The sequence below is a fragment of the Xiphophorus hellerii genome, chromosome 2 (genome assembly GCF_003331165.1).
Source record: "Xiphophorus hellerii strain 12219 chromosome 2, Xiphophorus_hellerii-4.1, whole genome shotgun sequence".
Classification (NCBI taxonomy): Eukaryota; Metazoa; Chordata; class Actinopteri; order Cyprinodontiformes; family Poeciliidae; genus Xiphophorus; species Xiphophorus hellerii.
In genome coordinates this window covers 21,264,232-21,278,316 of record NC_045673.1, presented here as the reverse complement: position 1 = coordinate 21,278,316, position 14,085 = coordinate 21,264,232, and the positions used below count along the sequence as shown (strand labels likewise).

Below are 14,085 nucleotides of genomic sequence, written 5' to 3'. Positions count from 1 at the left end.
AGCTTAGACAATGAAAACAATTCACTACATTGGTGGTGCTAAAACTAAAAGTCAGATAACCATGTTGTCCAAGCATCTCTACACAAGGTAGAATGGTTTCTAATGAAGTTTCAGGCCTATTTTAAGAGACTACATGGACTGTATGAGATTTCTTGGCTTTAGTCACACAAAATGTGCTTTGTCTGAGCTCTCTTCTGATTAAGACGCCACAGTAGATTTTTATTAACTTTAAGTGCAATTAAAACTTTGTTGCGTATGTTTGCTGTGAAGCTCTGACCAGGCTGTGTTGTCAGCATGCTGTCTGCTGTGAACTGTAGGAGAATGAACGAGTCCCTGAGGTGCCAGGAGAATCAAACAGATTCACTGCACAAAGACACGGTAAGTGTCTTTAGTTGTTCGTTGCCTTTCAAAGACGTGTTTGTGTTTGTCTTTAAATGTGATACAGATGTAGTTTTCCTGAGGGTAACAACCAGTGTCAGTAGCTAAGATTTACTTTAGAAAAAAAAATAAAACTCAGCACCTTGAGTCCGATTACATAATTAATCTAAAAGACGGATGAAGCTAAAAATACCTGTAAGTGAAATCTGACAGACTTCAAAGAACTCCCATTCAAAAAGTGTAAACATCGCTAACCAAATAAAAAATGACAACTCCCATAAAACCTTCAACGTGTAATTTAGTCGGTTCATTCCTTGTATTGGTCTTTAAGTTTTAAATTAAGAACTTTATGTTCTCCTGTTCAAGTTTGGTCACTAGATGACTTCCCAAAAATGCTGAGCCATTTCTGAACACTAGTTCAGAAGAATGACTCAGTACCGTTTTAATATAAACTTTAGCTTTAGCTTGTTTTCCACCACAGCGGTTCTGGTGCTCACTCAGCACCAACTCTTTCTGTTTCCGGCTCCAAAACTCTGGTGCTGTCTAAGATAAGTGACACTTAATTGGGCCAAGTAAAAACTCCAAACTTACTTCAGGTTTTAGATCTAAACTTTGACATGAATCTAAGACTGAACAAGCATTTGAACATCTTGAGTCATCGTTCAGCTTTTAGTTTTGCTATCGCGCATCATGGAGTCACATGTGAGTCAATACAATGCTTGCGTTTTGTTCACCATCGCTATTTGCACTGGCAAACACGGTTTCACAATTTGCTGATCTATGTTGTGTGTGACTTACAAAAGGTAATTTTTGATGAGTTCTCTTTTAAAGGCAGTGTGTAATTCACCACTGTAGATCAGAGAGCCACAGTTCACAACTACAGTACATGACTTGGTTAAAACAATGTTTATCTCTTAGGTTAGGGACATTGGGGATTTAATTGCAGGGGTACAGAGATATATTATGTGACTAACATAGTTTAAGTTACTCACTGCACTGTGGTCCTCTACAGATTTTTTGTGGCATAGCAAAGCAGAACAAAGTTGTTTCTCTGGCTGTGGAAAATCAGAACTGAAACTGGTTCCGGCTCTGGACAAGATCTGGAACAGCTTTGGTGAAAAATCTCCCAAAGATTATTAATTTCTGGCAACAATGTGACTGAATTTAGATCTTGTTTGTGACAGCTCACTTAATTTAGAGATTGTTGTCCTGTCATTTTTTTTCTCTAAAATTAAAAACAACAAAAAAATATAAAAAATTTTCTACAGAAAAAAAAAAATTCTGTGTGAAAAATGTTTTTATTGTCATACAATTACTGTCTTGTTTTCAGCAACGTGTTGAAATGGACAGCATTTCTTTTCTATGGTTAAGATTTAATCTATTAATTATGGCCCCAAATTTCACTGAATTTTCTTTTTTGTTTTGTTTTGCGTAATTAAAAATGAGAAAAATGTGGTGTTAACTTATATTGAATTCCAGTCCATGTTTTGTAGAATCTCCTTTTCCAATTCCTCTTTCTCCATCAGATAGGTTAAAGAACTCGGATGTGTTTGACTTAAACCATTTTAGTTTGGCTCTGGCTAGATTGTAACAGTTTAGTCCCATTCTCAAGAATACTGTTTTTCTATTCATCTTTTCATGACTTCCTTAACTAATGGAGGAATAAAATGGCTCACAGCATGATGCTGCCACCATTATTTGTTGCACTATGTGGATGGGATTCAGGCTGGCATTGCAGCATTACTTTTTCCTCTCATAAATTATGTTTTGCATGTTTAATTAAAGTTTAACTTTGGTCTGACTGAAGCGAGTTTGTCATTGTGGTAGGAAACAGTTAAAGGCGTATGAATACTCTTGACAGGCAATGCTGTAAAACAGTTGTGTCTTTGACATCAGGTTTACTGTAGTTTAAAAATGGAATAATCTGACTTTTTTTCCCCCCTCTGCATTCTGGAGAACAAATGTGTACATTAGAGTAAAAACTGAGGAACACACAAATGCCAACGCATAGAGACATTTCAGAGCTGTCTCTGCGTTTCTGAGCCGTATCTCTACATGACGGCATTAAGTACCTCATTTGGCAATAAACATCAAACATAATATTTATAGATATTTGACTTTGGGTGCTAAAACCCACAAGTGAGGGATTATTTCTGTCAAGAGTTGAAAGGAAGAAGATTATTGTGTAAATCAGTCCTTTTACAATCCATGTGTGGATAAAAAAAATGAAAATAACATAAGCTAGCACAGTTTAAACCGAAAAAGTTGAGCTACAATCAAAACACAAGCATGTGATGGTGACGTTTATATATAATCACATTCGGGAAATAATTCTGCATAAATTGGCAGCAACTTTCTGCAGTCCTGTGTTACCACACTTTGTTAAAACCTATGCAACTGCTTGTCTTCAACTCCTGACAGTAGGAAAATAGTCTGTATCTCAAAGTCCATGAATAATGTATTATTGCAATGTGGGAAAAGAAAAAACCATATAAATGTTTGGTAAAACCACATATTCAGATTAAACATGTAAAGCACAAAATTTCCCACCATGTTTGTTTGTTTTGTTTTCTCTTCTCTGTAGGCACGCGTTTCCCAAACATCTACAGTGTTGTGTCTAAGTAATGTGCTGGCAGAAACAGGAGTCAGTAGGATAAGGTCAAAAGGAACATTTCTTTACATCCTTATCCTGACTGATGCTGCGTCTCTATCTGAGGGTGTCTGGAGTTTAGAGGTTTCACTGTGGTTCGCTGTCCCCTCCCTCCTCTGGAGTCTGAGAGTCGTCCCTGTCAGAGACGTGCCACTCTGCTTTCTCTGTCTCCTCCTCACAATGCTCTCCTTCCACTTGCTCTTCCCTGCTGCCCGAATCCTCCTCTTCTTCGTCAATAGCCAGAATCGGCTCAGCGACTTTGTTGAAATGGGCGGACTCTGTTCCTTGCTCCTCATTCTGGGATTCCTCTTCTATCACTTTCTTCCACATCTTGTGATTTTCCAGCAGGTGCTGTGTGATCTGGCAAAATACTTTCCTCCTTTTCTTGGGAGCTGCTTTTTCTGGATGAAAAAAAAGGAAAGTAATTTATTTAGTGTTATTTTTACTTTTTTTATGATAACCAACATGCTTCTTATAAAGGATATGTGTTTCTATTGCAGACCAGCATTATTGCAAAGTGGAAGTAACTGGACACAGGGCTTTTTGTGACATGTTTATGTATTCAACCCCACTGAGTAAAAATGCTACGTGATTTGTTAATTACATCCACCAGCCAGTAACACCATGTTTTTCCCAAAGAAATTTAATATAAGTTTATATTTGTTTTATGTTTTTATATTTATAAAAATCCTAAAATATAAATACAACTCATCTAATTTTAGTCAATGAGTTATAAATAAAGTACAATGGTTGCAATATTTTCTTTTCTTTTTTTTTTTTTTAAGAAAAATCTTTGAAAATCAAGGCTACTGTTTCTTAGATCCTTTCTACGGTCCAGCCCAGATTGCAGCAGTAGTTACTGAAATATGTCGTTCTGCTTCTTATCGGCTAGGAGATTGTGTGGACACATTTCCAGGCAACTTTTTTCAGACTAGCATCTGTTTTAAAAAAAAAAAAAAGGAAAACATATTGTTTTTTCCCCACTTTGCAATCGTAGGCTCCCTTGTTCTGATTCATCTCATAAATCTTATTTTTTTAAAAATACCTTGAAGCAAAATGTGAAAAAAGTTCTGGCTCTGTGTCGTAAAGGGGACATACTGTAGCTTGCTGCCCTTACCTGCTGTAACCATAAATGTGCTACAAATTCAACAATCAAGTATTTCTAAACAGAATAAAGTACAAAAGATGAGAGTGATCTATTTCTTCTTTTTTCACTGGTTTCTTCTAATCTTCTAAAGGGATCTTTAGCAATAATTCTCTGAGATTTATGGAGCTTGGGTGGTTAATTGTCTTTTATAGAACTTTGCATTTTTTTCCTAACTTTAGTTTTGCATGTGACATTTTTGAGAGACATGTTTGTTAAACTAATAAGTCTCTTAAACATCTCTAACAACTTAGATCTAAAACTCTCTTAAGGCCTTAAATGAGCTTAGTTAATGTTTCTGTAATGTCTGGAGATCATAGTGAAAATCATCTTTTGCAAGGTTTCTTGGTTTCCTTAGTAACTAAATGTTAGCCATTATTCACTGCAGCAGAATGAGATGAGATTTACTGTAAGACTTTTAAAATGTAAAATGTTACTTTTATGTTACATAATTCTGACCTATAAAATATTTAAGAAGAAAGGCTCTTATTTTTAAGAACGGTACCAATCTTCTGCGTGCACACATAAGAAATTTTAGTTAGAGAAGCAATTTTTAGTTAGACATGCAGGCACTAAAATACACTACTAGAAAAATATGTGTATTTTTCTAATTTCTTAATCTTTTTCACTTAATCTCTAAAACTACAAAAGATGAGGCATAAAAAATTAAAACCTGATCAGCAGGAGCAAAATGGGAGCATAATGAAGTGCAACACAGCTGGATGTGCTGACTCAGTGAATCTCTAGTAACAAATGAAAATCCAAACAATGCGTGTTGCATAGAGTAGTGATTTTATATCTAGTAATTTACACTTAGCTACCTGATGGATGTAGGTCAAGTCAAGGCCTTCTGGGTTTTCTGCTTGTTGCCAATTACATCTATCTTCTGGGAATAAATATTATTAATCAATGTTACTGTGCCTGAGTTATCAGGATCTTTCAGTCTTAGCAGAATGAAAGAGGGTGAATTATAACAAAAGTTATATTAAATACTTATTTATATGTTACAAATGATCGAAGCAGGTTTTATTTGCAGAGATTGGTTGAATAAATATCAATTGTGCTGGATAAATAAATCTGAAGATCAAGGACAAAAATGGGCTCCATGACAGGAGTTAATTTGCATACTGAGAGAATGGTTTTCTAAAAGAAGAAGAAATGACAGCCGTATTTTGTGATTGTTTTAGGGTTCCAGTTGTGTCTTGTTTTAACTTTGTTTTGGACCCTCGTACTTACGCGATGCGTCAGAGCAGGTGGATCCGTCTTCATCTGCCTCCTCGCTTTCCGCGATCTCTGCCTCCTCCTCCTCAGGCTCTGGCTCCACCCACCGTCCAGGTATGAGGCCAGCCGAGTCGTAGGAGTTACAGAGCGGTCCGACGATGTGCGTGATGAACGATTCCTGAAGCTTGGCCAGCTGCGGTGCTGCTCGATCCATGAAGGGGCTGACAGGAAGCCCCAGGCTGGACTCCTCATCGCCCTACATACAGCATGAGCCATTAACACAAAATGATACAAACTTAAAAGGAAGAACAAGAACTGAGTTACAGCATTACCTGATTCTGATTGGTCATCTACAGACCCATTCAATAAAATAGAATATTACTGATTAAGTTCCTTTCTTTCAGGAAACATTGACGGGCGTTTAAAAATCTTTATTCCTTTTAATTGTGATGTCATTTCCGCTTAAGGGCAGTGACAACATGACATTTAAATTTAGATTATTACATCATACAATTAAGAAAATATATACAATACAGAAACGTGAGCTTAATGGAAAGTATGTTTGATATCTGCTTGTCATTTTCAAAAGGTACTTTTAATCTGACAAATGAGCCTCATCTGCAGATCCTAATTTAATGAATATGACTGAATATCACATAAGATGTTTAATTTGCTTAGTTACTTCTACTGAACAATATACAGAAGCAACTTATAGTTTGTTTTGTACTTTTACAATTCAAATATCTCTGAAATTAATTAAAAACCCTACAAAAAGTATGATTTCCATGACATATATAGACAAAAGTGAAAACATCTCCTTTAAAGTTTTCTGGTTTTTCTAGCAGAATGAGATTTAGTTTATGATTGTTTCATATCTAAATAAAAACAGGATAAATTATCAAAGAATAAACCAGTTTATGCCAATAAAAAAATAGACAATTCAGCAAAGAACCAATTTTCAGTTGGATGCTGAGAGACTAGTCTGTCACAAATATAATGGATTTTCATGTTTCTTTGTATTATTTATGTAATCCTTAAAAAAATTGAATAACACAGATTGTAAGATACAAATTTTATCACAACAAAGTTGTTGTGGTGTTGCTATATTGAAATAGTGGAAAATAAGCAGCATCAGATGTAGTTCAGCTTCAGTTCTCTTCTTCACGTATAGCATATTTTGTCACATGCATATTCAGAGCTCCCCCTTCTGTCCTTTTCATGCAATAACAGAACATAACAAAAGAGATATCGGGTGAAGGACTGACCTATGATGGATGATTACATGAAGAATAAAATATCCTATCTTTGGATGTTTTTCTTACTTTTGTGTCGCTTGTGGCTTTAATTTTATAATCAGACAGGAAAGGAAGCAAACATGAAGAATCATGCAGCAAAAGACCTGAGCAACGGTCACCTGAGTCAAGGACAAATCGTCTCTGCATAGGAGACCCGCAGGGACTCACTGCAGCTCCACTTTCAGATTTTTAAGTGTATGATATGTTGACATGTTCGGGCACAAGGACAGGACAGCATGAGAGAAAAAGCAGCAAGAGAAACTTTAAAACATCTTCAGGAAACTAATAGAGCTCTTGATTAATGACACTTTAATTGATAAGGTACGTCCAGGAAACAAATAAATAAAAAATTAAAAGCTTGAACTTTAGTCCTGGATCTCATCAGCTGGTAAAGTTGGTGTCACATTTTGGGGAAGAAACTGAATTGCTATCGGTTTATAATGTTGGAGACTGTGAAGTGCACTCAGGTTGAGTAGCCATCTCTGTCAAGTGCCTTGAAGAGACCACCTTCGTGCATCACTTCTCCTGGAAACATTCAAACCTTTTGTCACAGAAAGGCTTTTCTCCTGTTTGACCTTTGCTCTCTGTGGCGGTGTAGTCAGTATGTGCGTACTAAACCATGGTATTAAAGCAGCAGTGCCTGAGCAATTAACAGAGACATGAGGAATTCAGTGCCAAGAGTGCATGCCATCCTAACAAACAATTGTGAGTGGAAAAATGCTGTGGTCATAACTAGGTTATGTTTGTTACTGCAACTCCATTCAAAATGAGGCCACAATTACCGTACAGATAATTATGCAACACTCCTGCTTACAGCTAAAAATCTGAAAAAAAGAACTTTCAAAAAGGGTGAACAAAAAATTGCTCTTTGAAGCAACAATATCATTTGTATCCAGGGCCGTTACTAGCTATTTGGGTGCCCTAAGAGCAGATGGCACCCAAATGTTAAAGTCAAGCATCTTCTTCTTTATGCACAAGCTTTGTTATCCTAACACCACCTGCTGAGCCTGCTGTCATTTGGCATTGGAAGTACTTTATCATGCTGTGACATAAATCCTGTTTACATTATCTACTGCAAATATTAGTTTTTGGGGCGGGGGGGGGGGGGAAGTTGTTGCGTTTTGCTTGTTTAAAGAAAAAAAATAGTAAAGTGTTTCTTCTGCCTGAATCTGGTATTTTGTAATCAGGTTATCTGTTATCTGTCTGAACATAAACAAAACAAAAAAGAAATTCTTGTACATTGTATGTACGTTTTCTTAGAATTTAACTTTATTTCCCCTTAACAACCACATATTAATTGTTGTTGATCTATCACTTAAAAACTCAAATAAAATAAACTGAAGATTGATTTTGGAAAACGTCATTGTGGTACATGGTGCTGCAGCGGCGTTTTTATCGCTTCATTCCCACAAACATCGCAGCCTTGCTGAGAGTTCACCCACCTGTTCATAGAACTCGTTGACAATGCCCTCGGTCCACTGCAGATGTAGATCCTTGCACTTTAAAGGCCCATTGATGTCTGCCAGCTTAATGCACATCTGGCACACCAGTAACCTGTCATTCTCATTAGACCAGTCAACACCTGTTGACGGATCATCGCCCACCTGAGGGAACAATAAAAGGCCAGTCAGCTTTTCTCATATCTAAAAATAAAGAATTTAATAAGCAGCACGTGAATTTTAGAAACATTTAATAGTTTTCTCTCTTCACAGACTACTTCCAGTATTAAAAAAAAACAATTTAGGAATAAAAAGAAAAAAATATTCAAGTGGCCCAGATAACATCAATTTAAACTAATGAAAGTTTGTTCTTTGCAATAAATTGCCTAAAGCAGTGTATGTAAAACTTATTTTTTAGATATACCTAAAGATAGATATTGAGAAAAAGTTTATAGCTGTAATAACATTTTCCAGAAAAATAGTACGTATTCCATTTCATATTATACTTAATGTAAATCATTTAAGAGTTTATCTTTCGCAGTACCTTGGCATTGAACTCAGCCAGGAAGTCAAAGTGCTTCTTGAGGTCCGTTGCCAGGATGGCCTCGATGACCAGGAACCTGAAGCGTTTGAACTCCACGTGGTCCAGGTTGACCAGGAAGTTGTAGTCTGGGTGTGACATGAAGAGGTTCCAGGCAGAGGCGGCGTGGTGATTTTCCAGGACCGAGCGATCGTTGTACAGCACTGCCTGCAAACAGCCAAACTCTCTGCATGAGTGTGTACAAGCAAGGCTTTAACGTTGTTCCCTAAAATCTCCTGGAACCATTGCCATTACCCCCCCCGATGTGGGGCCTCTAGAGATGAGAGGGTTAAACATATTCAGCAATCCAGGGCTCGATTAGATCAAAGCGTTGCCCATTACGACGAGGGCTGAGACGGGAGCTGTTCTCTAAGCGCCTGAGGCCCGGCCCTGAGACTGTTGCTTATTCCTGGAACTTCACCCAACAAACTTTTTGACTCATTTGTTTTCACAAGACGTTTTACTGTCCTAACGTCAAGAAAGCAGACCCAGCAGTGAGTTAAAAGCGCTAATTCTTTTTATATGTGTTGGAAAACCTGATCAAATTGTTTGCTTTATAGATCACAGAGTTTGTTTTTTTAGTTTAGTTTTTTTTTTTTTGGCTTCTGAGTAGATTTGTTCATATAAAAGCCACCTTAAAAGATTCATTTATTCTATTAATAGCACTATAGAATAAATGTGATTAATAAATTGCTAATATTGTTAAAGTTGCAGCAGTAGGACAAATTTCACAAAACGGGTTTAAACTAAAGCTGCATCACTACTGGCAGGAAAAATGCAGTGTGACATGTAACTTTAATAAGGACATTTTGGGGCGAGCACTGTTTTAGGTTTTCACAATGAGCCAGAATGTGTGGCTTTAAATTCCTTCCTGCAGGACTGGCTACTGGACTACTTCGTCTACAGCCAGTGGTGGAGAAAGTACTCAAAAAATGTACTTAAGTAAAAGTACAAATACACAGGCAAAAATGTACTCAGGTAAAAGTCAAAGTACCACATTAACATTTTACTTAAGTAAAAGTAAAAAAGTACTGGCTTTTAAAAATACTTAAGTATTAAAAGTAAAAGTACTTGCTGAATACATAACCTAATCGCTAAAATCATTAAGTGTGCCGATAGTATTTAATTTGAATACATCATAAATGTGCCATTTTAATAAACAATGTCACAGATTAAACATGTTCTTATTGTGTTTATTCTCTGTAAGAGTTTAGACTTAGATATGTGATTCTATGCATCATAATTTCAGGGATGGAAACATCTTATTTCCTGTCCTAATGTAGCATGAACTTCATTTGTGACATTTATTTAGAAAGAAATCCAACTGAAAGGGGATGGAACGAAGGTGTGGGGGGAAGACATGCAATCGAGGAGCCACGTAGCAGAGTTGTAGTCAAGACCACTGAACACGAGACCAAGACCAGCGCCCTGCGCTACATGACACAATAAAATGAAGTGCACCTATCAAAATTGGTTCTCAGATTGATCTGAAAGATCCACATTTCCATAAAAACACCTAGATATAAATACTTAGAGCTGAAATATATTTAACCAGTATCAATTACAACTCATTTCATTCTGTTTTGCTTTCATCGCTGTGCTACAATCCGCAGAGGTCGCCTGCCATCCCTATAAAAATAACGCCCTGGGCGGTTGCCCATATTGCCCATGTCAGAAACCACAACTGTCTGCACCACCTTGGACTACCTTCGGCCGTTCTAGTGTTAAACCATGAAACATAGCAATTAACTGTAATTGCTATGTTACAATTACAGTTGTAATTGTAACATTACAACAACACTATGAACACTGTCCAACAAGCAGAAGGAGCACCATGACTGTTCTCATCCTCCCTCCCACTGCATGTTTGCCACCATGACAGGAGACAAAATCAATCAATGAACATGCTCTGTGTTCATACGTTCAACTTTTACTTATTCGGCAATTAAATAAACGTGTGTGTGTGTGTGTATATATATATATATATATATATATATATATATATATATATATATATATATATATATATATATATATATATATATATATATATAGCTATATATAGCTATTGCAGTGTATACAAGAACAAAGAACGGCTCTCAGTGAGGCTTCAGTCCCATCAACCTTAGTAAAGATCCGTCCAGAAGAATCGGATCGTTCCTGAATCCACACAATAATTCAGCGCATGAGTGACAACTTTTTTTCATCGCAGATGCAACATGTGTCTCAGTACAGCTAGCTTTGCTAGCATCACGTCCACAGATCTTACCTTTCTTTAAGCTTTCCTTCCAAGTGACGCTAAAAGTTGGACAAAGTCCCACCGTCTGTGAAAGCGAAGCGCTGCTGGTTTTACATGTCGTCATATCTTATGATTTATGCAGCTATTATCGATTAGTTAGACATCTTCTCCCCCTCAGAGGAAACCACTGCGCATGTCTGGAGCTCCGCGTGCTAGTAAAGGGGGAGGCGATGGGTGACAACAGACACTAAGTCACGTTATTGCTTGGATTTTACGGCGCCACCTTAAAGTCCCTGAACTTCATATTTTAACGGACAAAAAGAGAGCAGTGCGACTTGGATGTAACGAGTAACGCGACACTTTTGTAGAAATGTAGTGAAGTAGAAAGTACAGATACTTACTGTAAAATGTAGTGGAGTAAAAGTAGAAAGTACCCATTATTAAATCTACTTAAGTAAAGTACAGATACATGAAAATTGTACTTAAGTACAGTAACGAAGTACTTGTACTTCGTTACTTCCCACCACTGTCTACAGCACATGGAACAAATAAATGTTTCCAGAGCATTTCTCAAAAACAAAAAAAAAAACAATTTCTTGGAAGAGGAAATTCATGAGCAAGTATACACATTTAAGACCTTTTAAACCTTATACTCAAAAGTGGGTCCATCTAAGATGTTTTGAGGTCTCAGTTCATATGAAAAACCTACAGAAGTGATAGAACTGGAGGTACATCAATACACAATAAAGATATACAATTATCTCTAAATCAGGCTAATATCTACTTCTTCTAACCTATGTTTGATTTTTATTGCTCTACTATCAAGGCTGTTGACACAGCAGTAAGATAAACATTGATTTAGTTTGTAGTTCTTGGAAAACCTTGAAACCTTGAAAAATCAGACTTTTACATCAGGATTTACAGAGAGGTGAGTGGAGTTTCAGATCGTTTAAGACACTGTTACTTGAAAGTTACAACATTATAAATATATATTATGTAAATAAATTGCACCATGTATTGCTGTAAACTGTGGATTTATTTTTCTAAAGGTGTGGCTCTAGGCTTAAATTAGTTGCACAAACTGAGGAAAGTAGAACAGCGGCGGGAGTGATGTAATCATCTTTAGGCAGGAAAGGCAATGAGGCAATAAAAAATAAACAGTAAAATATGTTAAAGAGATGAATTATTTGGCCTAAACTCATGTCAACAGCAACTGATAACTTCTTAGAAAAGAAAACACGTTTTTTGAAAAACAAATTGAAACAATTGCAAGGCCAGGCAGATACTCCAGGAAATCTGCACACTTTTACGGAGAAAGTGTGCAGCTTCTCTTACCCTGTTTTTATAACGGTGTGAAGAGCTGGCTGTTTGAATCTGCTTTTCTTTACAGCTCACCGGCGAAAATGTTTGTCTGACCTTTCTGATAATGAAGATATCAGAAAAGTCAGACAAACAAATTTCTACATTTCCCGATTCAAATGAGAGAGTGGTTCCGGTGGACTTCGGGAACAAAGTACCTGAGGGGCGCTGGTGGCCACGAGGAAAGCATTTGTTCTCCCAGGATGATCGTAGTCATGCATTGCAGCAGCTACGTAAAGTGCCATCAGCTCCAGAGCGGGTATGAGGCCAGACAGACAGCCATATCCATCTTCTGACACAGTGTAGGTCTTTGAAACCAGGAAGCCCATGTGACTGTGTGTTATCCCACTGTCAGAGTCTAACCACAGGGAAGAGACAAAGCGAGGGGATTTCAGATCAGGATGGAAGAATTTACAAACAACACTCATACTTTAGGTTCATCTCTATGTGCCAGTAATGCACACCAGAGCGCATATACACAGATACACACACGGATGTTTTAATCGACTTGTGTGTGGATCAAAGGGATGGTCCTGGTAAGGCAAACAAACAAGGTCTTGAAATATTGGTGAGAGGGAACTCTTAATTTGCCAGCAACTTCATACTGTCCTAGACTTCAAATAGAGTTTCATACAGAAAAAAACATGAGCCAAAAGCTTGACTAAAGCTGGATGTTCTCACACTAATGAGAGAACATCCAGCTTACAGGGAGGATCAAGGCACAAGGAACAACCCTCCGAAAAACCTTTCATACCCGAAATTTCCTATCCAACACAAAACTTATAATTAAATACATTTTTTAAAAAAAGCTCATTTCCTTTTTTTTTTGCACTTATAGGTACTGATAAAATGGTGCATACCCGAGTCACTGGCTGAGCTGTGATCATTAATGAGGCTGGGTAGACCAGGCACAGGCTGCGTGGTGAGGTACCAGACCGCATGAAGCACATCTGTGGCGTGGATCCTGTTGTGATCTGATCCAGAGGAGAAAGTATACCTTTTCCAAATCAAATTGCTTTCCACCAGGGCGCACTGTTGAGCCGTTCAGGTTTCTCATAGCAACATAAAGGCAAATCTTGTATTGTACTGTACACCGTAGAATGAATCAAACTGGAGGGAGTGCATTTTCATCTAGTGGCTGATTTGTTCTTTACAACTGCAACAAAAGCTGACAGGAAAACGGTGTGAGTAAAACCATGACCAGCTGAGAGACATTTAAACTTACATGGTATGTCTCTGTAGCCGCTCTCGAGAGCATGGAAGTAGTTCATGAACTCTTTAACGGGGATCTTAAAGGTCTCGAACAGGCCAGTGTCCTCAAAGAGCCTGTAAGACACCTGCAACACAAAATGTTCAGTGAAAACCACCATCAGAAGATCAGACAAATGAAATTTATTACATTACCAGCTAAAATCCCATTGCAGTTAATTGTGTCATCCAGCTGAATAGCTGTGAACCACTACATGACTCACTTCATTTATCTGTCTTATGCTACTTTGTCTCACTTTTGTAACCTTACATTATTGCTGTTTTGGTCATAACCCTTTTATAAATTGTTGTTAATCTTTACTGTATCTCTGTGAGTCAACAACAATTTTTATCTCTGGTGAAAAATAAAGATATTTTCTATTCTATTCTATTCTTGTCTATTCTATTGTTTTCTACAACATATTCAGCTGAAACATCAGACAGTAAAGATTTTTGTATGTGTGTGTGTGTGTGTTTGGTCATTATCTCATGGTAGTTTTCGCTCCTAGGAACCTTTGAGACAAAAACAGTC

General features: G+C 37.2%; 1 protein-coding gene across 1 annotated transcript in view; it reads right to left on the bottom strand.

Annotated features, from left to right (window-relative positions):
• Positions 1–293: 293 nt before the first annotated feature.
• Positions 294–14,085, bottom strand: part of LOC116737605 (cGMP-inhibited 3',5'-cyclic phosphodiesterase A) — an 88,387-nt gene continuing 74,595 nt past the window's right edge. Inside the window, exons 8-14 of the mRNA XM_032590868.1 lie at positions 13,531–13,642; positions 13,166–13,279; positions 12,464–12,663; positions 8,672–8,875; positions 8,131–8,292; positions 5,409–5,649; positions 294–3,429 (exon numbers count right to left, since the gene is read on the bottom strand). Of these exons, the coding sequence (XP_032446759.1) occupies positions 3,116–3,429; positions 5,409–5,649; positions 8,131–8,292; positions 8,672–8,875; positions 12,464–12,663; positions 13,166–13,279; positions 13,531–13,642 (1,347 nt within the window). The 3' untranslated portion in view covers positions 294–3,115. The remainder of the gene's footprint in view (positions 3,430–5,408; positions 5,650–8,130; positions 8,293–8,671; positions 8,876–12,463; positions 12,664–13,165; positions 13,280–13,530; positions 13,643–14,085) is intronic.